The sequence below is a fragment of the Phyllostomus discolor genome, chromosome 3 (assembly GCF_004126475.2).
Source record: "Phyllostomus discolor isolate MPI-MPIP mPhyDis1 chromosome 3, mPhyDis1.pri.v3, whole genome shotgun sequence".
NCBI lineage: Eukaryota > Metazoa > Chordata > Mammalia > Chiroptera > Phyllostomidae > Phyllostomus > Phyllostomus discolor.
The window spans coordinates 122,710,714-122,736,371 of record NC_040905.2 but is presented as its reverse complement, the minus strand read 5'-3'; the positions used below and the strand labels follow the sequence as shown (position 1 = coordinate 122,736,371).

General features: G+C 38.9%; 1 protein-coding gene across 5 annotated transcripts; it reads right to left on the bottom strand.

The window, feature by feature from the left end:
* Window positions 1-173: 173 nt before the first annotated feature.
* On the bottom strand, window positions 174-25,607 carry PALB2 (partner and localizer of BRCA2). Of its 5 annotated transcripts, none has more exons than XM_036021376.1 (13): window positions 25,393-25,607; window positions 23,379-23,933; window positions 23,142-23,244; window positions 19,449-20,897; window positions 15,996-16,804; window positions 15,370-15,441; window positions 12,809-12,970; window positions 11,331-11,416; window positions 11,014-11,175; window positions 9,634-9,750; window positions 5,551-5,638; window positions 2,543-2,691; window positions 176-1,153 (listed from the first exon to the last, which is right to left on the bottom strand). In XM_036021376.1, the coding sequence occupies exons 2-13, from the start codon at window positions 23,697-23,699 to the stop codon at window positions 943-945; spliced, it is 3,729 nt and encodes a 1,242-aa protein (XP_035877269.1). In that variant the 5' UTR covers window positions 23,700-23,933; window positions 25,393-25,607; the 3' UTR covers window positions 176-942. The 5 variants fall into 5 exon arrangements, with proteins under 5 accessions (XP_035877271.1, XP_035877270.1, XP_035877269.1 ...); XM_028519499.2 differs by having other exon boundaries at window positions 177-1,153; window positions 23,379-23,438; XM_028519498.2 differs by lacking the exon at window positions 25,393-25,607 and having other exon boundaries at window positions 23,379-24,052.
* Between the last annotated feature and the right edge of the window lie 51 nt (window positions 25,608-25,658).

Genomic DNA, 25,658 nt, shown 5'->3' with positions numbered 1-25,658 from the left:
GGTAAAAGTGAAGATGATGTACTCACTACAGCCATGCTATTGACTCAAAAGTGACTCCAGTGATAACACAGGCACTTGTATCATGGATGCATGTGAGAATAAAGAACAACAATTTCTAAATTAACACATTTCAGTAAATCTTGTATTACTTTTAGAAGGTATATAGAAATAAAGTATTACAAATGGGATAAAAATATATTGTGAGTATAGTAACTTAACTGCAGTTTACTTTTATTATGCAAATCTTGCCTATTCTAGTTGTAAAATAATTGTTTCTGAAAATGGTCTTAATAGGTGGGAAAAATAATATGCCAAGCAGAATATATCAAATAAATATTTATTTTTTTATTTTGAGAGTATGTTTATTAAAGCTGGGGACAGTGAAACAAGCTTAAGATAGAAGAAGCAAGTCTAGGCAGGGCTGCTTTGGCTCTTTAGAAATGTTATGGGAAAGAAGTGAGCCAAGGTGCAGCTGCTATCAGGTTACTAGAGAGTCAGAGAAAAGGAGACCTTGGGGTAGCTTCAGGGGGTTAACCTGGGACTAGCCCCTGCTGCCCGTTGCTTCCCTGGTTGCCAAGTCTTTCCGGGTCCCCTAGAACTTAGGGAGAAAAAGCACGCCTGAGAAAGAAAGGGGGAAGAAAGGTGTGGGCATGCTCTTGGGGAAAAGCGTGCATAACAAATATTTATTGACCTTTGAAGCTTTATGTACACTTTTAAAAGCAAATGCACAAATGAGAGGAATTATAAAAATTAACCTAATATTCTTTTCCCAATGTATAAATGAACATTAAAGATCAGTAAGGCCATCACCATCAGAATAAAAAGCCTGTCTGAAATACAAGTAATTACTTTAAATGTCATTCAGATACTTTTCTTACAGTTATAAGTTCAAAAAGCACGAGGAGGCCAAACATATCCAGAACAGTGTGTTTTTACCTTACTCTAACTTATTAGATACACAAATATGCTTCCATCTTTTTGTCCAGCCAGCAAATGAGAATCTGTACCTGACCATTTAACAAAAGACCAGTTCTGGTCAGAGATGGGTGGAAGAAGAGCAGTGCAGTGACCTAGAAGTAAGTCCCAAATGGCAATTGTTCCAGAAGTCAACACTGCTGCTGCGAAATTATCCTTCACATCACCTTCCAGGAACCTAACATCAAGCAGGGAAGAGAAGATTAAAACCACACATCTCCCCCGCACCCCCCCCAAAAAAGCTCCAAACCATGTTCCCTATAGCAATAAGAAATATACCATAGATGCCTGTACTTGCAATGCTAGGGCAGTTGGCTACTGTGTTGCAGTTTGAAACATAATCCCATGTACGGTCCCTACCTAGCTCCTGATGTATCTTATACACCTGGCACTCTAGTTTACCATGGCCAAACCCAGTTTCCTCAGTGTCTTTGCTCTTGCTAGTTCCTTCTCTTGGAGAGCTCTAACTCCAGACCTTAGTGTGGCTGGGCTTTTCTCATTACTCAGGCCTGCTGCCTCCACAGAAAGGTCATACCTAATCACCTGTCTACAGTAGTGCACATACACACACTGTATCATGTGACCTGTTTTTTTTTGTTTTTTGTTTTTTTTTAGGGAGGGAAAGGGGGGGGGGGGAGAGAGAGAGAGAGAGAGAGAGAGAGAGAGAGAGAGAGAGAGAGAGAGAGAGAGAGAGATATATCAATGTGCGGTTGCTGGGGGTTATGGCCTGCAACCCAGGAATGTTCCCTGGCTGGGAATTGAACCTGGGACACTTTGGTTCCCAGCCCGCGCTCAATCCACTGAGCTACGCCAGCCAGGGCAGTGACCTGTTTTTATCTGCAGGGCACTTTTCACAATGTGAGATTATCCTATTTCCATATTTGGGAGGTACCTCTTCCACAAAAGTGTAATCATAAGGCAGAGTCTGGTTGTCTTTTTAAGACAGGGCTCTGTAGCCGGCTACCTGGCTTTGAGTTCTAACAAAGAGCTGTGTGACTCTGGGTAAGTTATTTAACTTCATCAGTAAAATGGGTACATGGTGATTATTGTGAAGTTTAATGAAATAGTTGATAGTACAGTATCTAACACACAGGAAACGCTTCATAAAAATGAGTTGTTATTCCTCATTGCCATATCACTAGCATCTTGCAGAGTGCCACTGATAGATCTCATCAGTCAATAGTTAAATATTTATTAATAGATCAATATTAACTGCCTACATGGTGGAGGCTCAGTCAAATTTCAAAGTAAAGAAGTCTTCTTAAAGTACATTTAAACCTTTTCTTAATGGAAAGAACAAATTATAAGTTTTCTGTAGAGAACATTATGGGGAAAAATCAGGGCTTGGATACACATAAAATACTTATCCAATGTCATGCTGGTGGGATAGGGTACAGGGAACCTGAGGCTTGACTCACATCTACTTAACATTCTTTACCTTGATCTATACATAGTATTTCATGTTTACATTCATCCGAATGACACAATAACACATTTTGTTGGTTGCCGTATTTGCACAAGTGCTTTTCAAGAGGTCACACTCATGGACCAAAAGTCACATACTTGCCTCCCAGCCTGCCCTTGAGGAAGACAGTAGAGCATCACACCCATGCTCAGGGCTGTCTTGGGGTTGATCACAATAAGCTGAAACATGGGGCTTCCCGATGGCTCCTTCTCTTTGGCACACGGATGACTCAGAACAACAAAAAGGAGTCCCTAATTCAGAAGAAAAATTAATAACCAAGGAAATCATTAGGATTATGGTGAGAAAAAGAAAGGGCTGGCAGATTCAAAACTAAAGACTCACAAGAACAATCAATAGACTCATAAGTATCCATGATTTCATCACTGGCTCACTTCTTTTTCAGGCAGGCACTGCTGAGACTATCACTGAGCTAGACTTCCTGCTTCTCCAGCTCAGGGCTCCCAGTGATTTTTCACAGTTTTTTCCAGGTGTGAATCTAGCTCACATACCAATTCCCTCCACCTTAGACACCACTAACACCCATGCCATCCATCTGGGGAAACAGTGTTCCAGGGAAAGAAGGCATATAAACACATGGAGGGAGTCCTCAAACTAGAAATGTTCATTTGTCAGTTGGTTTTTGAAAATTCAGGACACATTTTCCCATAAAAACAATCTTGTAAGTGGTTATTGGATTTTTAGGCAGCCTATAATAGCTTATTAATTTATATTTATAGAGGAAGAGTGACAAAAAAGACACTATCACCTATGGTTGTTTCTGTAGGAAAACGTATTACAAATCTCTCCCAGCTTTAAAATGACATATTCTAATAACATTATTGTATGAAGATATATGTCTCACACACACATATATATATGTATTTTTTAAATAAAGATTTTATTTATTTATTTTTAGAAAGAGCGGAAGGGAGGGAGAGAGAGAAGGGGAGAAACATCAATGTGAGAGAGAAACATTGATCAGTTATATGCCTCTTGCACATGCCCCACTGGGGACCAAACCTTCAACCTAGACATGTGCCCTGACCAGGAATTGAACCAGTGACCTTTCATTTTGCAGGACAACACTCAACCAACTGAGTCACATGAGTCATGGCTTTATGTACATTACATACTGAGAATAATTACTCTAGGGGGTGAAATAGGGAAAATTAATTACAGGGCCATCTTAGGATCAATAACACTCATTTCTACTTTATACATTTACAGAATGACTGAATTTTTGTAATGAGAATGCATTACCTTTATAATCAGAAAACTGTGAGTTTAAAAAGTATTAAATGCCATATACTTAACTAGGGGTTGGCAAACTACGGCCCACAGGTCAAATCTGGCTCAAGGATTATTTCTGTATGGCCCATGAGCTAAGAATGGTGTATGCATCTTGAAATGGTTGGAAAAAAGACAGAGGAAGGCTATTTTGTGACATGCGAAAATGATATGATATCTGGGTGATTCTGTGTGACAGTGGCAGAGCTGAGTAGCTGCAACAGAGACCATGTGGCCTACAGAGTTGAAAATATTTACTGTCTGTCCCTTTACAGAAATGTTTGTTGATTCCTGCACTCAACTATAAATTACTATTTCTGAAGGTTGGCTTCATGAGGAACTTTTACTATCTTTTCCATTTTGTGCTAAATGTTTTAAAATTAAATAGGTACTAATGTTGTAATACCAAAGATATAACATTTAAATGCCTAGTAGGTAAATTTAATAATTCCAGAGACAAATTCAACCCTCTTAAATTAAAATGAATAGTAAGCCTCAAGAGGCTGTGACAGATTACCTAGAACCACAAACTTCTGAGTTCATGTCCACAGACAGATGTCACTGGACTAGGAGAGATGCATCTTTTGTGTTCAGAGCCTCCATGTGCTAAGGCTCATAGGTTAGCCTTAAGGCTGGGCAAGTCTGTCTCCACACAGCACCAAACTGGCTGCTACTGCTTCTGCTCATGAATCAATGGTGGATACACCCAGCAGTCATCCCTACTCCAACCTGTACAGATGCTAAAAACAGGCTATACACCAAGTTTTTAACACAATGGCTAAGAGGCTATAGGCTGTTTGTTTCTACACAGAACACGAAAGCCTGAGAGAAAAGCATATCTATGACCTTTTAATCATCCTCCCTCAAGATATTCATTCACATCATAACTCATTTAAGGCAATGTGTTTGGCAGTCAAGTCTGATAACAGGGATAAATATTTCTTGGTATAAATTAAGCCAGAACCTGGCTGATGTAGCTCAGTGGATTGGGTGTCAGCTTGCAAACTGAAAGGTCACCTGTTCACTTCCCAGTCAGGACACATACCTGGGGTGCAGGCCAGATCCTCAGTTGGCAGCATGCGAGAGGCAACTGATGGACATATCTCTCTCCGTTTTCAACTGTTGTTTAATCACAGTTGTCCCACTCCCCACTGCCCGGTTGCTCTCCCCTGCCCCGCCAACTCCCCACCCTCATCTTGCTCCCACAGTCAATCCCCATCCCTTTGTCCATGCCCATGAGTCCTCTATCCATGTTCCTTGACTTGCCTCTTCCCTTTCTTTCCCTGTTATCCCCCTCCCTCTATCCTCTGGTCATTGTCAGTTTGTTCTTTATTTCCATGTCTCTGGTTCTAATTTTGCCCATTTGTTTGTTTTGTTGATTATGTTCCACTTATAGGTGAGAGCATATGGTATTTGTCTTTCATTACTTGGCTTATTTCACTTAGTATAATACTCTCCAATTCCATCCATGCTGTGATCGATGTATCTCTTGCACATTGAGGTTTCTCTCCCTTTTTCTCCCTCCCTTCCCTTCTCTCTAAAAATAAAGGAATATAATATTTAAAAAATAAATTCACAGTCAGAAATAAATGTTTGCCATTAAGTCATATAGACAGAAAATTTACCAAGTAATCATATTGTACCAACACTTATTTTCATCTATAAATTTCAAGAAAGAACAAACACTGCTATCCAATTTTCAAAAAGATAGGCAACAGGGAAGGCCAGTTAATTAGTACTTACTAAGCTATTGTTCTCATTCAGTGATACCAAAAGTAACACTCGAAGTAGATACAAAGTGGTCCCAACTGATCACTACTTACCATTTCAGAATAGGCTTTGTGACAGATGGATGCTTGGTAGGAATCACCAATGTAGATCTTTTTCAGGAGCTGACCAGTTTTTAAATTCCTTAGACACCAAAAATAGAAAAGCTGGTAATACTCTTCCAGCAAACTGGTTTTCACATAATAGTCTCTTATTTATCACAGCATCCTTTAGGGGGGGCCCAAGGTAAAAAACTAAGGGATGCAGTCCCATTATAGGTTAGTCACAGATTTAGCTAAAAAATAGAACTATATTTCACTTGGTCAATGGTTTACTTTGATAGTTTAGCCCTCTGCTATGCCAATAGAGAGAAATCTCTCCAAATTCTAGGAGAAAAGGTTTCCATTACATCATTTTACTTGGTGTCAATATTAAAATAAGCCACATGGTATATATAGCTCTATCATTATGATTTTGCCACAATTCTTGTTACATCTAAATTTTCCATGAAGGACAGTGGTCAGGAAACCAAATCTGGTTTGGCAAGAGACAACACCTAAAACAGAGTCATAATTATGTCTCTATAATGTCTGCTTATTCTAGAGCTAGCCCAAGATAACAGAGAGAGAAAGAAAGACACTAAGCTAGGGTGAAAAATGCAAAAAAGGATGAGAGAAGAGAAGAGGATGAATATAAAAGAGAAGAAAAAAAAAAGTTTGTTGGAACCGCTTCTTAGCCTGAGGATTTGTGATGCTAACAAATATTCTATAATGTGACTCTGTCTATGAAAAACTTTCAGTTGGCTCCCACTGGCCACAGATAAAGCCCAAGTTATTTTTCATGGTAGTTACAACCCCCACAAATTTAGCACTTGCAGTACTATGTCACTCATCACTCCATACCTGAAATCTTCTCACTATCTGTTCAACATATTATGCTTATTTTCAGCTCTCTGCCTTGGTTCAAGCTACCCCTTCCAAAACCCTCCCCACTATTAATCTCATCCCATGTTGACCAATGGTCACCCATTCCTCAAGGCCCCCAGATTATGTCTCAACTCCTCCCAGCTGCAAGAGCTCAGTTTCGACTCTCACTCCTCCCTATCTGCATCAGTCCACAGAAATCCTCTCATCTCCAATTCTACATAGTATTGTCCATATGACTCATTTTTTATTTAATATATACTATAGTAGGGTATAACGTATTCATTCAACAAATACTTCTAAACTTTCTATGGCCCAGATACTGTACACAAAAACTAAAGACAGAAAATTAAATTCTCATGTAAGTATGCAAGGTTTTCTTCATACAAGGGACACCAAAGCAGGCTTATCCCTTACAGAGATTAGTCCATGCTCTATATTTAATAACTGTCTTTTTCCCAAATCCCAAAGCACTCTGTCCAAATCTCCTTCACGCTGACCTTGTGCGAACTATAAAGGAATCATACACTTGGAATGGTAAAGCAATCTTATTTACCTACTAGATTTTAGGGGCCTTGGGGACAGGATTCAGATCTGATTCACATTTGCATCTTACACAGAGAAGTAGAGACTCAAATATCTATCAAATAATTGAAAGATGATGCTCAGTGAATTACAGCTTGACCAAGATTTAAATATTTAAACCCTCAACAGTAGTTTCAAAATGAGCCCTCAACAGTAGTTTCAAAACGAGCCACTCGAACCTGTAGTATAACATGAATTGCTTTAGGTACCTAACAAATCAGAAGTCCCACAGGAGAGGTGAACAACTACTCTGTGTACACACAAAGTCAGAGAAAGCCCGAGAGGTAAAAGGTAGCTTTTGATAGATAGTATGAGCCATACAGCTTTGAACAGCTACCCAAGCAAGGAGCTAAGGCAGGCACTGATAACTGATAAAAGATATGGTAGTGTCTTCAGGGACTTTCATAATACAAAGTAGCATATGCTAAATTAAAAATTAGAGCCACATGAATTCAGAAAAGGTAATACCAATGAGGGCAGAGGTGATAGGACAGAACTCAAGGTAGCTGTTGGGGAAGGTACTCCTTAGAACTTAAACTGATTCTTAGAAGCTAAGTATAGAGATCCCCCCTCAACCGCAAATCTTGTTATGATCCATTATGTATTAAATGCTATTAGCATAAGGCGGGAACTGAGGGACAGGAAGTAAAAATGGAGCTAAGGAATATGGAATAGCTGAAGAGGAATTTTTGCAATAGAACATGAGGGAAATGGAAGCTAAAGAAAAACAAACATGGGCCCCATGGAAGTTTTTATTTCTGGGGTGGAGGGGAGAAGGATGGGACTAAGAGTGTTTATAAAATAGCATAAAAGATGATCTGGAGGCCCTAACCGAGTAGCTCAGTTAGTAAGAGCATTATCCCGATATGTCAAGGTTGTAGATTCGATCCCCAGTCAGGGGACATGTAGGAATCAACCAATGAATGCATAAATAAGTGGAAAATACAAATCAATGTCTCTCTTTCAAGTCAATAAATAAAAAATAATTTAATCCCTAAATGGTGTGGCTCAGTTGGTTGGGCAACATCTTGCAAAGTGAAAGGTCGCCAGTTTGATTCCTGGTCAGGCTGTGTGCCTGGGTTGTAGGTTTGGTCCCCAGCTGGGGCACATATGAGAGGCAATCGTTTCTCTCCATCTCTTTCTCCCTCTCTCCCCTCTCTCTAAAAATAAATAAAATCTTTTAATTTTTTTTTAAAAAAGATGATCTGGAGGTTAAATACTGATTCATGGAAATTACTGGTTAAATTAATGGTCTAGGAGCTAAATAGTAAAGGTCTAGACTATAGAAATAGCAGAAAGAATAGAAAAAACAACTTTTTTAAAGAATGTTGTCCTCAAATTAAGACCTGAGGCCTGAGGAAAGTACCCATGTGGGAACCTGCTGCTGTAGACAGCAGGACATTTGAACACAGGGTCTTCTGGCATGTTATCACATGGTCCAATTTTAGAGGCTCCATGGTACGGAGGGGAAAGTTGTCTCTCAGGGGCCATGCTTTCCTGTTTTATCCCTAGAGGGTTAGAATTGGGCAGTGGGAAAGAGGTAAGGTAGTAGTGAAACTAATATCATAACTTTCATTTACCAAGACCCATTCTGGCCCCAAGGAAACAGTTAATGGAGAAGGCTTCTGAGAAAAAATAAATCAAACTATTCTCCTAATATAAATTAACCCTGCCAGTACTGATAGTCAGATGTAGTTCTGTCTGTGGTCAGGAAAGAGAGGTGGCTGGGGACTTTAAGTTTCCCTATCACAAAGGTGTTGATTTGGATTCTGTAATTAAATACTTTTTATATATCTAGTAATTCTGGAGTGTAGTCTAGACATCGCGAATGATACTTCATATAAACTGTGGATTCTGTTAAGTTCCTCTGAAGAATATTGATTTTTTTCCCTAGTAAACAAGTTAACTTGGATAAACTCACATTCCAATGGCTGAAAACCAAGTTTAGTTATCTTTGCCTTACCTAGGCTTCTCTGAGTTTTCTCTGAATACATGTAGTTTAAAGGTCAGCCAAATATTAAGGCAGAGATTATAGCCAGATTTTAGGGCTCTTATCTGACTCTCTATTTTTTGACCTTTTTCTCCTTCACTTTCTAGCTACTGTGGTCACACTGAACTCTGTCATGTGGTTCTCTAAACCAGTAGACAGCAGATTTTCTATCAGGTTTTTGGCCACCCAGTGTGCAACTGGGGCCCATCCTCTATTAAAAGCCATAAGAATAGGAAACTCATCCAGTGACATTTCCTTTCTCTAAAGGTTGAACTCCTTCTAGTATCTTTCTTCTTTTTCTTACTCTCCAGTGCCTTCAGTTAATTGATTTTTATATTTATTCCAGAGTTAATAGTTACTTGAAGTAGGAGAGTTGGTCTGATAACTGCTACTTAGCCATTAACCAGAAGCAGAAACAATCATATATTTTGCCAATAAAATTTCATTCATTTATAGTCTACTCAGACTATCTTTTCACAATGTCTGAATTAACATGATGTTCTTGTTAGGACAAGTATATAGCACCTGACAGTAAACAATCATATTCAGAGTCTCTTATCTAATCTTAATGACTCTGTGAAATAAGAGGTATATACTTACATTACAGAAGAGAAAACTGAGGACCTTGAGGGAAAACTTACCAAATAACAATGTTGTTCATTATAGTGGTACCAAGCAGAGCATCCTGCATCCCTTGAACTTCAGCAAAAGTTTGTATAGTCTCCTCGATGGGCATCAAAAACTGTTTTTCTTTGCTCCTGTATTTAAAATAGCATTAAAACCAGCACTTTGTACCAAAGCAGTTTCTAGGCAGTCCTTCTACATATTATTGAACTCTGTATAATAAACACTAACCTGCCCTGGCACAATGGGTTGGGCACCGTCCCACAAACCAAAAGGTTACCAGTTCAATTCCTACTCAGTGCACATGCCTGGGTTGCAGGCCAGGTATCTGGTCGGCGGCATGCAAGGGGAACTGACCGATGTTTCTCTCACACACTGATGTTTCTCTCTCTCTCTCTTCCTCCCTCCCTTCCCCTCTCTCTAAAAATAAATAAATAAAATCTTAAAAAAATACTAACCTAAGAGCAGAAAAAAGTTTCAATCAGAAAACATGTATATTCTAAACTTTGTACAATAAATATATATTATTTATATTATCTAGCTAGATTGCAAGTACCTCAAATTCATAATACACGAAATTAAAGTCATCAGTTCTCTCTTTAAATCTTATGTTTCTTTCTGTATTCTATCTCAACAAATGATACCACCATCTACCCAGGTGACCAACCCAGAAACCTAGATATTATCTTTGTCTCCTTCCTCTTTATCTTCTTAATCACCAAGTCCTAGTGATTTTATCATTTCATCTCTCCCACATCTGTCTGCTTCTCCCCATCTTCACTAACACTTTCATAATTTAAGCAAATAATTATTTGACTCTTGTCTGGATTACTGCAATAGTTCATAAAAAGATAAGACAGACAAGATCCATGTCCTATTATAAGGAAAAACAGATTAAAAAATCACAATAAAGTACATGAATGGATATATGATAGACACAGAGGATGCTAAGAGCTTTGTTTTCAATATGTTGAATTTGAGGGAAGCCCAGATGTCTATTATATAGGCATGCAGGTAAACAAAGAGCTCATAGCTGGAAACATATGTTTGCCATTAGTATTTATCTTAGATGGTAACAGAAGCCATGAAAACCAAGTGTGTGGAACAAGAGAAGGATCTAGGATCTTCAGAAAGAAGATTCCAAAGATGGAATCTTCTGAGATTTCAAAGATGACAATAAGAACAAACTACATTTTGCTAAGCCTCTCCACTGCACTGACTTCCTCCCTGCATGTCACTTCCACCCCTCTAAATTGCTTCTATGGTCCAGTATTGGACCTGAAATACCAAGCTTAGAACACAGAAAAACAAGATACTGGGGGAACCAACTTTCTCTAAAACTCTGGGATAAAATCATTCTTTATCTAATAGTTAAAATCAACCAGGGCTTTTCTTACCCTCCGTCTTCTGCAATTGTCATGATCTCTATTTGTTGATCACAAAGGGTCCTGCTGCTACTGACTAGCCTCCTCTTTGTCAGTCCAAGCACAGCTTGTATATTTCCAGAACTCAGAAGCACTTGGTTTTCACTTTTAGCATCAGGGAAACAAAGTAATGCCCTAAACCAAACATAAGGAAAAATGCAGAGAAGTCAGAAGTAAGTTTTTAACAGTCAAGAACTAAGTAAATCTTAAATGGAAACTTCAGACTGGGAATAAAGGAAAAGAAAAAGGGAAGAAAAAGGGGCAAACCTCCCTCCTGAAGAATTACATACCTGATTTCTCTGATTTCCAAATTTCCCAAAGCCACACACACCAGATTACAAACATCAGGCATGGGAACTATCTGTAATACAGGAACCTAAACAAAACAAAAAGCAAAAAATAATATTTGGTTGTTTCATTTTTAATTAATCTAAATTTTCCAAAATTTGTTGCATTCCTTTTTATTCTTACTGGAGCAGGATAGTTTCCAACATTTGGAGAAATGTGAGAAGGTCTGGCAAACACCCTCTTTTAATGAGTCATAAATCCAAATAAGCTATATGCATAACAGTGTTTACCCAGTGTTTATTTAATGCAACCCGTGCTTCTAACAACAGTGGAATAATTAAGTAAATTCTGGCATGTGAGCTAATGAAGCATTATGCAGCCACTTAAAATAAATGTATTCACTAAACAAATATTAATTGAGCAACAGCACAGAGCTAGAAGCTATGGATATAAATACTAGAGAACAAGAATGAAATCTGCTAAGAGAGTAGATCCTAGTTTGCAGGTGGGATCCCTGGTTTCTCTCACACATCAATATTTCTTCCCCACTTCTTCCTCTCTCTCTAAAATCAATAAACATATCCTCAGGTGAGGATTAAAAAGAAAAGGTAACTATGCAAAGTGATGGATGTGTTAACTTAATTGTGGGACTCCTTTCACACTGTATACATACACATATCAAATTATCACAGAGTATACTTTAAATATATTACAAGTTTAGCACTGGCCACGTGGCTCAGTTGTTTGGAGCATCGTTCTATACACCAAAAGGATGCAGGTTTGATTCTTGGTCAGGGTACATACTTAGGTTGTGAGTTCAGGCCCTGGTCTGGGTGCATATGGGAGGCAAGTGATCGAGGTTTCTCTCTCACATTGATGTTTCTCTCTCTTTCCCCCCTTCCTCTCTCTCTCAAATTGATGAAAACTTCCTTGGTGAGGAGTAAATATATATATAAGTTTATGAGTATTTGCCAATATACTGGAAAAAGAAATAAAATTCTAAATAGATAAGTAGGAAGAATATGTACATATAAGAAGAAATGCAGATACAAGGAGAATATGCTAAGTGATATAAAGAAGATTTAAAAAAATTAATCACACTAGGATTGCAACCAGGTAAGACATGTATGAAAGTGGACAAGGCCTGGAAGAAAACTCATGCAGAAAAGAAACAGGAACAGTATTTTCATGAAGGGTAAGATAAATGGGTATCAACAAGCTTAGAACTGAGAATAGACTGGAAATTCTAAGCTGCTTCAATAGACCTAGTATAAACCTCCACCTCTGGATAAACATGTGATAAAGCTAATAAAACACAATGTGAACTGTAGAGTCTAGATAGCAGGTACACAGTGCAATTTTCCTGTATGTTTGAAATTTTTTCCTGTATGTTCATAATGAAATGCTGGGGAAAAAGCTTACCTCTCTGTTCTGTGTTGCATACAAATAATCGCAAAGATCTCTTTCAGAATGGACTTACCTCTGTGAAGTGCCAGGAATATATTTTTTCCCACTGCCAAATATCCAGAGGTTTCCAAAGAGAAACTGCATATTCACAAGCAGTTATGATACATGGCTCTTTGACACCAGCTATTTCCCACCACGTAGCACTCACATCCACAGAACAGGAACCTGAAGGATTCTGACCAGAATAGCAACAATAATCATGTTAAAGGGATGGATACTTGGGGTCCATTTTATTAAAAGAATAAATATGAAAAGTGATGCATGACAAGAATTAAATGAAATACCAAGTAAATGTAATTAAAGTTTTATGCAAGTTAAAATAAAGAGCTTGGTGGGTCTTAAATGTAACTAAAAAATTGCACCTATATGCCCTGGTTGGTATGGCTCAGTGGATTGAGCGCCAGCCTACAAACCAAAAGGTTGCTGGTTCAATTCCCTGTCAGAGCACATGCCTGGGTTGCAGACCAGGTCCCTGGTTGGGGGTGTGCAAGAGGCAATGGATCAATGTTTCTCTCCTATTCTTTCTCCCTCCCTTACCCTCTCTCTGAAAATAAATAAATAAACATTTTTAAAAGATTCTGTTTTATTTATTTTTAGGCAAAGGGAAGGGAGGGAGAAAGAGAGGGAGAGAAACATCAGTGTGTGGTTGCCTCTCATGTGCCCCCTGCTGGGGACCTGGCCTGCAACCCAGGCATATGCCCTGACTGGGAATTGAACCAGCAGTCCTTTGGTTTGCAGGCCAGTGCTCAATCCACTGAACCACACCAGCTAGGGCTGAAAATAAATAAATATATATTTTTAAATTGCACAAATACCCTTCCTTCCTTATCTTATGATATAATTGAAAAGTATATCTCCACAATGGAACACATTCAAATTTAACCACAAAAGATAGCCCCTAACAACTGAACCATGTAGAAATTAAACATCCTGCTAAACCATTCATGGGTTGAAATAACATACTATTTGTAAACAAACAGCAAGGGGAGTGCTAGGCATCCAAATGTACAGCATGTGGCCAAAGCAAGATTTCCCCCACAATGTATAATCAATCATAAAAGCGTTTATCAAAAAGCAAGAAAGATAAACACAAAATAAGCAAGCAGCTTAAGAAAGAAAAAGAACAATGAAAGAAGTACAATGAAAAAACAGAAGGAAGAAGTTACTAAGAATAAAAACAGAAATAAATGAAATGGAAACAAAAACCTCAATTAATCAATACAACCAAAAGCTAGTTTTTCTGGAAAACCAACAGAATGGAAAAATCTCTTAAGTCTGATGTAGGAAATGGGGGATTGGGGAGAAAGAGGTTTAACTGCCTATAGGTAAAATAATATAAAAACAGTAAGTAGCATCACTTATAAACTTGAAGACACAAATGAAATGGCTGATTCCTTAAGAAACTTAGTTATTAAAATTGGTTCAGTAATAGCTTTGAAATGACATAGATATTACTATGTATCTTTTATTGAAAAGGAATCTGGGACTTAGAAGCTAAATGATTTGCCCAAGGTCAGAAAGCCAATTGGCACAGTTTATGTGCATTTAAAGCTTTCTCCTATACCACTTTTTTCAACTGAGGGCAATTTTGCAATGCTCCCCAGGAGACACTTGACAATGTCTGCAGACATTTTTAGGTGTCACAACTAGGGAGGGGGTGCTACTGGTTCTGTTTGGTAGAGATCAAGGCTGTTGCTAAACATCCTGCAATGGATAGGCCACTGCCCCCCACCCACCCCAACGGCAAAGGATTATCCCACCCCTAATGCAAATGGTGCTGAAATTGATAATCCCTACTCTACACCAAGTTACTTCAAGTATCATGAATACAAAGTTAACTAGGTCACAGGTCTGATCTTCTCAGGATTTACTAAAATATCATTAACAGAATATTGTAATTTATATTTCTTGGAACCACATATATCACACAGCATATGAAAGATTAACCATTTACTACATCACAATCAAGAAATGCTACCTGTTTTCTGATATATCACACAATTTGGGTAGGAAAATTATGAATGACTCCTCTTCTTTCTCCCTCTGTTAAAATGCCTGATTTTAATCTAGATGAGTTACTGAGTTTAAGTTGTTCTTGGGAATAGCCTGACATATAAACTTCTTTAGGAGATGATCTCAAAATACAAATACAGGTAAATATCGTGAAAAACAAAGAACTTAATTAAATCTGTTTTTCTGAATCTTTTTTAAACCAAGTTTATTTAATAGCATTAAGAATGAAAAACTAATCAAATTCCTTTCTATTTGCTTTCTTTTTAACTTTTATTTACTTATTTTTAGAAAGAGGGGATGGGGGAGAAAGGAAGGGAGAGAAACATCTATGTACACAAGAGACACATCAATCAGTTGCCTCTCATACCCCAAACCGAGGCCCTGGCCTGCAACCCAGGCATGTGCCGACTGGGAATTGAGCTGACAACCTTTCAGTTCCCAGACTGGCACTCAATCCACTGTGCCACACCAGCCAGGGCACTCTTCTCTATTTTCCTAACAATTCATTATATATTTTACATATAAGACATAAGACACATTATAAGTTTACAGTCTTCTGACCTTTAATTTTGAAACCAATTGTAGGTTGCCTGGGTTTAAGGTGTCACAAGTAGGAACATCTGTTATTTCAGTCTGTAGAAAAAAGTCACACCATTAGTCTACACTTTACATATGATGTCTGCCTGCATCACTCACTCATCGAAATGTCTAATTCATATGGCAAACTGCCTCACTGATGACAAAGGCAATAGGATCCTCACTCCACTTTAAAAATACATCTTTAATTTCCCCAGAATGAACTTAACATTTATAGTTAAGTCATACCAAAGCATATTAAAATCTTTTTTATCCCCACCCAAGGACATGCTTATTGACTTTAGAGAGGAAAAGGGAGGGAGAGAGGGAGAAAAACATTGATATGAGAGAGAAACATCAACTGGTTGCTTCCCATACATGCCCCAACTGGGACTGAAGCCGCAACCTAGGCATGTGCTATGACCAGGAATCAAACCCGTGACCCTTTGGTTTATGAGATGATGCTCCAGCCAAGTAAACCACACAGACCAAGGCTGTGACATTTAAAACATTCTTAAATACTGAGAAATCAATGTGTAAGGAAGTCATGCTGTCCACAGTAAGGTATTTCATTCCTTTAGAGAAAATGTCACAAAGGAAGTGGACTGTACCTGTTCAATGGAATGTTTCCATGGTTCCAGGCATATATTTCCACAGAGCTGATCCTCTTGGAAAGTGAATGACTCAGTGGGGAGAGGTGTTGCTTGGGGACCAGAATCACAGTTACACTTAGGCTGTCCTTCCCTTCCTGACACATAGAGCATGCCATCTAATTTTGGTGGGCTGGTACAATTGTGGCATTGCTGACTCTCACTGGTTTTCCCATAAGAAAGCAGGGGTGAAGCACAAGTTAGTCTAACAACTTCTACAGTCACTTTGTGTGCCTGGGAGCCAAGATCAGGAGTAGTGCCTATGATGGGGAAAGCAGGTGAACACACATCTGCTGTTGGTCTCTTATCATCATCAGGAGTAATAGTATTTAAAGGAGTGAAAAGTAACATGGATGAGGAAAGGCCCTTCTGCTGTGGCTGGCTTTTTAGCTTTGGTATTTTAGGATGTGTTTTTCCTGGTAGAACAATCAGTTTCTCTCCCAAGTCCTCCATTTCTACATCAATTTGTTTAGGAGTCAGTTCCTCCAAAACAATACGTTTTCCCTCTTTAAGATGCTTATCTCCATACACTTTTGATCCAAACGGCTCAACTGGCTTTGCTGAGTAGGTCTTCAGTTTTTCAAGCTTAAGACATCCAAATTCTTCATCAGGTAACTGAAAGTCTGTGATTTTGAGAACAGATGACAGTTGCTTTAAATTTAACACTTCATGCTTATGAGATGGGGCACTGCAAGCATCATTGCCCAAAGCTGAATAAACATTATTACTGGAAGAAAAGGAGTCCTCTTTTTGGCAGTGACCTTCTTTCCCTAAAATAGAGAGGAACAATAACATACCCAGGAGAGACATTAACCCCCAACAGAGTCTACTTCCAAACTCCAACAGGATGTAACAGGTTCATCATTTCCCAACCATAATTCTGAAAACTCATTCAAGTATCAGCTACAAGTTAGTAGTTAACTAACAGCTCTCCTTTTGCAGTGCCCAAAATAGTATGGTGCTGACAGCCATTGGTTAGGGGAAGGAAGACAGAGGGTAGTCCCAGCTTGGCCACTGACTTGCTGTGTTACTTTGGGCAAGTTAGTTCTCTTCATTTTCCCTCATCCCCCATAAGGGAACTGTGCTGAGAATCTCTAAAGACCTTTCTGCTCTAAAACTATGATTCCAGCAGACTTTCAGATTATAGTCTACAAAATGCTGGCAGTTCTCACTGAAGAAAACTTAGTCTCCCTTTCAAGCAGAGTTATTTACTACTCTTAGACTGGAATTCTATACCATTCAAAATGCAGCTGCATCCATCATCTAATAAATGAATTAAACAATTGCTGTTACATATATACTATAGAATATTATTCAGCCACAAAAGGAATGAAGTACTGTGCACACTAGAACATGGATCTATCTTGAAAACAAGGCGAAAGCAGTCAGACACAAAAGGTCACATTTTGTATAATTCCATTGGTATGAAATAAGTAAATCCATAGCGATAAATTGCCAGGGGCCGGGGAAGGAGAAATGGGTAAGAAATGAAGTGGGAACAAGGTTTCCATGTAGGGTGGTAAAAATGTTTTGGAACTAAGTAGGGATCAATCATGGTTGCATGTTATGAATATACTAAATGTTGTAGAATTGTTCACTGAATTTAAACTTGTTAATTTTATTATGTGAAGGTCACCTAAGAAAAAGAAATTTTAATGTAGCTGCAGGTTACTAATACAGCAGATTATGTCAACAGATACAAAAGAATGTTTCTAGTTTACTGAGATTTCTTTGCTTTCTCTTTGTATTCTTGTTGAACGGTAAGTCATAATGACTCTTATTTTTACTTTAACTAGTTACAGCTCATAGACCAGATCATCAGTCCAAAGGTATAGAGCAAGAAGGCTTCCTACTTTTTATTTTAATACTCATCCAAGAATTTGTTTATTGATTTGAAACATCAATGTGAGAACATTGATCAGTTGCCTCCTGTATGCACCCAGGCTGGGGATTGAACCTGCAACCTAGGTGTGTGCTCTGACCTGGGATCTAACCTAAACCTTTTGGAGTACAGGATGACACTCCAATTAACTGAGCCAGGGCAGGTTCCCTGTTTTTGTAAATAAAGCTTTATTGGAATGCTGTCACATTTACATGTTGTCTATGGCTACTTTTGCACTATATTTGAGTAGCTCTGACAGGGCACAAAGATAATTTACTACATGACCTTTTATGGAAAGTTTACACATCTCTAGTATAGAGCCAAAATGAATTATCTGGTTTTTATGCTTAGTTTATCAGATATAACTCCCAAGTAAATTAATTTAATTAAAAAGTTTAAATTATAACATGTCACTTACTATCTTCCAAAATCTTATGTCCCACAGACCTCAGAAAGAATATATTGGATATTTAATAAAAAAATTGCTCAGACCTATTGCACTTTTTAGACAATCATTCCTAAGAGTTTGTCAGTGACCTCTCTCTTGACACTCATTTCATCTCAAAAACACTTCCTATATTACTTATATTTCTATCCATGGATAAAGACTGTGTTGTACCTGAATACTAATTTTAGCTAAATGTCCAATATATTTTCCTTTTAACATTTTTTAAAGATTTTATTTATTTTTAGAGAAGGAAGGAAGGAAGGAAGAGAAAGAAACATCAATGTGCAGTTGCGGGGGGTCACAGCCTGCAACCCAGGCATATACCCTGGCTGGGAATTGAACCTGCAACACTTTGGTTCTCAGCCCATGCTCAATCCACTGAGCTATGCCAGCCAGGGCTGATTGTTAACTTTTTAAAAAAAATTTTTTTTCCTTTTAAGATTTATTTATTTATTTTTAGAGAGGGAAGGGAGGGAGAAAGAGAGAGAAACATGAATGTATGGTTGCTGGGAGCCGTGGCCTGCAACCCTGGCATGTGCCCTGGCTGGGAATCGAACCTGCGATACTTTGGTTCACAGCCCACCCTCAATCCACTGAGCTACGCCAGCCAGAGCCCGATTGTTAACTTTTTAAACCACATTCGTGAACTCTGACACCACATGACCAGGTGTGAACCCTGGTTCTGTCATTTAATCATTTTAATTTCCTTGTGCCTTGTTTCCTCATCTGTAAAGTGAGGATAAAAATAGAGTCTGCCCTGGCTGGTGTGGTTCAGTGGGACAGAGCACCAGCCTGGGAACTGAAAGGTCACGGGTTTGGTTCCCTGTCAGGGCACATGCCTCAGTTGCAGGATGGGTCCCCAGTTGGTGGTGTGTGAGAGGCAGCCAACTGATGTTTCTCTCCCTTCCCCTCTCTCAAAAAATAAATAAAATCTTTGAAAAAAAAAAAGATGCTACCTCCGTAGGGTTGCTGTGATGGTTCAAGTTAGCATCTGTACAGCATGTAGAAATTGCCAGGCACACAATGAAGCCAATGTTGTCATCATCCTCAACCTCTCCTTGATTTACCATTACTCTCCTCTTACCATGAATAATTGCTTTTTCGTTCTTCTCTTTGTGCAAGGTGACTTCTTCCTTGGATCTGTTAACGCCTGATATGCCAGAAGTGGGCAAAAGTAGTTCATGATGATGTGATGTAGGGGTGCAGATTGACTTTCTTTTTCCTCGGTGTCTTCTACTGGATGGCTGAGTAGCTGCCTTCCTAGAAAAGTCATCTTTAGTGGGCCCAGTGGGAGAACTGACTTCAGTTAATGAGAGAAGTGTCTGAAGAGGACTTCTTGAACTTGTTTGTCCTGTGGATGTGTCACACATCCTAGTTATACTTTCGTTAGTTTCTTCACTGAAAAGATTTAAAAGTTTAGTAGCTTCCTTATTTTCATTTTTAACCCCCTTCTTTCTGACATTGAAGTGACTTTGAATTACAGCCTCCAGGGCTACTTTCCTCTGGCAATTTGACATTTGTTGTGTTGTTCTAACATAATATTCTGCAGGAAAAAGAAGGCCTTCTGGCATAGTGCAAGAATGTGTTTGATTTTCTGCAGAAACAGGAGAGACTACTTCTGGGCCAAAACTCGAGTGATTCAGAACCACATTTTCATGAAGACTTTCATTTCTATCATCAAGGGCATTACTGAAAGGTTCTAAAGACTCCTCTGTGTGACTTTGGTCTTTTAAGTTTTGGTTTTCATTTGCTGGTAACTTACAAGTGAGTTCATTTACAGAACATGCATTATCTGCTTCTAAGTCAAGACTTCTAGGCTGCTGGCCTCTTGCAGTTACAGTTTTATTTACCTCTGAGTTACCTGTAAAGACAGTCATGTTTTTGCTGTGTGCCTCCAAGTTTACAGGTGACATAAGGCTAATGCTTTTTAAACTGTGAGCAGTAAGCTCACAGTTCTGTTTAGGAGGCTTATGTTGAAGGTGTGGACCACTACTGCTATCTGAGGGAGTATACAAAGGATGTGGGGGCACCATAGGGAAATTACTTTCTCCTAAGACAGCATTTACATTGCTTTGTGGCTTGGCATTGAACAGAATTAATACACTCCCTCCATTAGTTTCTGTAACTGGTGCTTGAGAATCTGGAATGTCAGACTGAGGACTCAAAAACTTAGTTCTTATTTTAGTTACAGGTGTCTCAGGATTTTCACTATTGATTTCTTTTTGTTTGTTTAGTCTTTTTCCAGAGAGGATAAGTGAATCAGTGTCAAAGAAAGATTCTCTCTCTTGTGAAATAAATATTCTCTTCTGTTGCTTCTTTCTTCTCCCTGGCAGTTTACTCTGCCTTTTCTCGCCATCAGGGCCACTGACCCTGCAGGCAAAATATTCTTGGATATCATCTGTTTTCTGTATGTGTAATCCTTCCGCTGGACCACGTCCAGATTTAAAGGACTCAGGCTCAACATCTCCAGTTTCTTCATCAAGAAGGGTGTTGATTTGTAATGCGTCACAAGAAGATACATTAGTTTTAGGTTCTAAGGAGGAAAAAATTGTATAATTAATATTTTTCTTTCAAAAGGAAACAAAATTTCAAAAGGAAACTTATTTTCAAATATTATCTGTAAATACTATCAAATATTTACTTAAGAAAGTCAATGTATTTCATTCAGGCAGATTAAAGTTCAAGTTTTTCATAATCTAATAAACTGTAATAATTTTACATAAAGGTAAACAAACAGAATTGTGTTAGAAAAATGATTTTTAAACTAAAAAATTATCTATTCTTTACTGAAATCACCTTTTCTTCTTAGTTTTTTTCATAGCTTTATTGAAGTACAACTGACAAAAATTGTAAAAAAGGTATACAATGTGATGTTTTGATATATGTATACATTGCCAAACATTACTGTAATCAAACTAATTAACATGACCATCAATTCACAGTTACAATTTTTTGTGTGGTGAGAACAGTGAAGATCAGTTCTCTTAACAAATTTCAAGTACACAATATATATGCAGTATTTACTATTATCACCATGTTGCACATTAGATCTCCAAAGCTTATTTATTCTGTGTAACTGAAACTCTGTACCCTTTGACCAACATCTCCCCATTTCCCCACATATCTTACCTAATTTTTTATTTCATGTCTTTTTTTTTTTAGGGCTTGGAGTCTTTTATTTCTCCACTGGTCCATAGGGTGGTGGGTGGGCCCACTATAGGGCCACCTTGCAGGCCCCTAGCCTCTGGCCAGATCTGCCTCCCTCTGCTCATGCTGCTTCTTCTGCTGCAGCAGCAGTTTTTTGCTTAAGTAATATTAATACCTCTTTCCTATTTCAAAGCCTCAGATTTTATGATTATAAATTATCTAAGTATTAACATGAGAAATGACCATTGTTTTTTAGAATATTTCCTGCCAGACATTTTTCTCTGTGCATATTTAGAAATTTAATTTAAAAATATTTCCAATAATTAGTAAGTATAACTTCCAAATGTTGAGAGGGAAAAAGAACACTAAACAAATCAACCAAAAGGAGAGTTTATTGCTTATAGAATGGGAGAAAATATTTACAAATCTTGCATCCAATAAGGGTCTAGCAGTTATGAGGACCCTTACAACCCCAGAATAAAAAAACAGATAACCTAATTAAAATATTGGCAAAGAACTTGAACAGACATTTCTTTAAAGATATAAAAATGGCCTCTAAGCATATGAAAAGGTGTTCAACATCATTAGTCATTAGGAAATGCAGAATTAAAACCACAATTAGATACCACTTCACATCCACCAGGATGGTTATCATTTTTAAAATAGCAAATTATAAGTACTGGAGATGATATGGAGAAATTGGAACCCTTAGGCATCATGGTGGGAACACAAAATGGTACAGCTGCTACAGGAAAGTTTGGTAATTCCTCAGCAAGTTAAACATAGACTTACCATATGACCCCACAAATGCATGCCTAGGTATATATTTGAAGTACTTGGAGATATATGTCTACACAAATGTTTGTATATGAATGTTCCTGGCAAGTTAATAGCTCAAATTCATACAGCCAAAAAGTAGAAACAATCCAAATGTCCATCAACTCATGATACATCTATACAGTGGAATACTATTCAGCTGCAAAATGGAATGGCTAACAATGCATGCATGGATATATGTTATGATGGATGACCACTAAAAACATCATGCTAAGTAAAAGAAGCCAGTCACAAAAGGCCACATATTATATGATTCTATTTACATGAATGTCCAGAACAGGTTAATCCACAGAAACAGAAAATAGATTAGTGGTCACCAGGGGTTTGGGGTGGGATGGCAATGGGGTTTCTATTTGGGGTGGTGAAAATGTTCTGGAAATAGACAGTGATGATGGTTGCATTGTCTTGTGAATATATAAAGGACCATCAAATTGTACACTTTATTTTTATTTTTTTAAAGATTTTATTTATTTATTCTTAGAGAGAGGGGAAGGGAGGGAGAAAGAGAGGGAGAGAAACATCAATGTGTGGTTGCCTCTCACATGGCTCCCACTGGGGACCTGGCCCCCAACCCAGGCATGTGCCCTGACTGGGAATCAAACCCTTTGGTTCGCAGCCTGAGCCCAATCCACTGAGCTACACTAGCCAGGGCTAAATTGTACACTTTAGAGTCTACTCTGTCCTTACCTTCTGACTATGAGAAAAAGAACCACAGCCAAATACATCTGGCAGTATTTGTACATCTGGCTGAAATGAATAATGAAGCAAATGTAAGTGAATGAGCTAGCTTTACCTGAATGGTTTAGCTGTGGTGAAACTTCTGGCTGAAGCAAAGAATCTTGTTCTTTCACTGTTTTCTTAATACAATTCTTAACCTTCTCAGCTCTTTGGGCACGCTAGAGAAAGCAAAAGCAGCTCAAGGAACAAATTTAAGGGAAAAAACATTTTTTAAAGCTTCATTATTACAAAGAAATGTTTTTGTAGAGTCTGTGCTATAAAACCTCAGTTTGAGAGAATAAGATTCACTTACCTGAAGGCGGGCCAGGGTCTTGCTGTATTCCCTTTTCAAGAATGCTAATTTTTCCTTCAACTGGAAGTATAATACCAGACAATATTGAGCAATGGAAAGAGTACAGTGAGCAGAGAAACAGGGTACAGTGCCTATCAGACATGAGTGTGAGCTGCTCAGCTGGTCCCTCAGCAAGAGGCAGTGGTACCAGCCCACATTACTCTCACTTCTCACAAAGCACCAAGTCCTCTCTTGTGTCAGTACCTTTGCACAGACTGTTATCACCCGGAGCATTTCCTCCCAGCTCACTTTGCTAATTCTTACTGATTCCTCAAGCCTCATCTTAGATTTTTATTTTCCTGGTCCTTCTTCAATCCAGATAAGACACTCCATCTCTCCTCTATACTTCCTTTATCACAGTACTTATTATACTTTGTTATCTGTTTACTTTTCCATTCCCCCACCCCCCATTCTCACTGTGAGATCCTACAAGGTAGCAGAAGCTGTTACCCTCAGACATTCACTTGGAAAATGAATCGCTTATTTGTCGGGTATTGGTCCAGGTATCTCCACCACCTGGGAACACAGTTGTATTAGTATGTAAGGCTATCAGCTATTGTTCCAGGTGACAGATATAGAGTGCTCAAGCTTACATATAGTAAATGATGCAGACAATAAATAAGAAAATAAACGGGAGTGGGAGGAAGAGGGGGGAAAATGGTACAGAAAATAAGTAGCATAGATGGTAGGTAGAAGATAGACAGGGGGAGGGTAAGAATAGTATAGGAAATTTAGAAGACAAAGAACTTACATGACATGAACTAAAGCGGGGGAATGCGGGTGGGAGGGGGTGTGCAGGGTGGAGGGGAGTGAAGGGGGGAAAATAGGACAACTGTAATAGCATAATCAGTAAAATGTTTAAAAAGTTAATTAATTTAAAAACAAAGAAAACAAATAAACGGATTTCACACAGTAATCAAGTGAGAGCTCCAGAGTTATGGGAATGGACTACACTTTCCATAAGGTGGCCGGGGATCATTTCTGAGGACTACCATTTGAACCTAGACCTGGAAGGGGACAGAGAGGCTAGGGAAGATCAGAGGGAAATCAGTTTGTCCAAGATCACACAGCTTATAGATGGTATGTGATTCAAACCCATGCAGTCCAGCTCTAGAGTCTGTACTCTCTGCTAGACTGCTTCTCAAGCAGTCTAACAGAGACTAAGTCCTATTAATCACCAGGCTTATCGATTATCTGTAAATCATCTTGACTTGTAAATACCCCTCTCACCCCCACTAGAAGGTAGGCTGGGATGACTGTCGGTTAATGTGAATGAAGAGTGTAGCACAAAGCCTGGAACAGCCAGCACAAGATACATCCTAGCTAATATCAGCATAAGCAAAGGTGGCATAAATACAGATAGAGCAACGGTTGTAGAAACAAAAGCTGGAAACCACGTGTCTCTCAGCAGAGTAATAACTAAAAAAAACATGGCAATTCCATACTACAGAACACGATACAGAACTTTAAAAATAGGGTCGATAAACATATACTAACATGGATGTCAATCAAACATGGAGAAGGAAAACAGAAGCTGCAGAACCATCAAGATTGTACCATATATGAACATTCTCCTTTCGAAAAACAACACATCACTTTTTGGTGGTTAGAGAATACAACCGTACCCCTCCGCACTCCTCACCAGACTAGTAACAGACTTAAGGGGCGGGTTAGGAGGAGCCAAGACCGAGATTGTGTTAGGGCAGAGAGGGTGTCAATGGGGGCTTTAGTTTTATCTACAGTTTTGCATTTTGTATTTATGCCTTAGTGCTGTAAAAACTTTTAAAGCAAATGTGTTCTTTAAACACTACCAGGCGAGCACAGCGCTCTTCTACGCTTTCACTCCCCGGGAGATCCCGAGTTGAAAGAGCGTAGGTTAAAGGTCAGTGCAGTCCCAGACGGCCGGTGACACAGAAGCCGGCCTACAATGCTGGAGGTGAGAATTGGGAGTCAGCCCTTCCCGTACGCCCGACACCTTTTCCTTCTCCTCGCAGCTGAGGGGCTTCCCGGGAGCCTCTTCCATCGCGCCTGAGAACGAATCGGAAAGAGCAGCCGTCCGGGGGATGTGGATAAGAAAACTATAACCGGCTTTAAGCCCCACTAGCACCTCTAGAAGGAATGGGCGCCCCGATCCCCCTCAGCGCACGACAGGCTGGCCCCCGCAGTCCGCGCGCACCGTCTACCCGGCCAATGAAGATCGTCGTTCAGTTTACGCATGCGCAGCCAGGCACTGCCGAACAG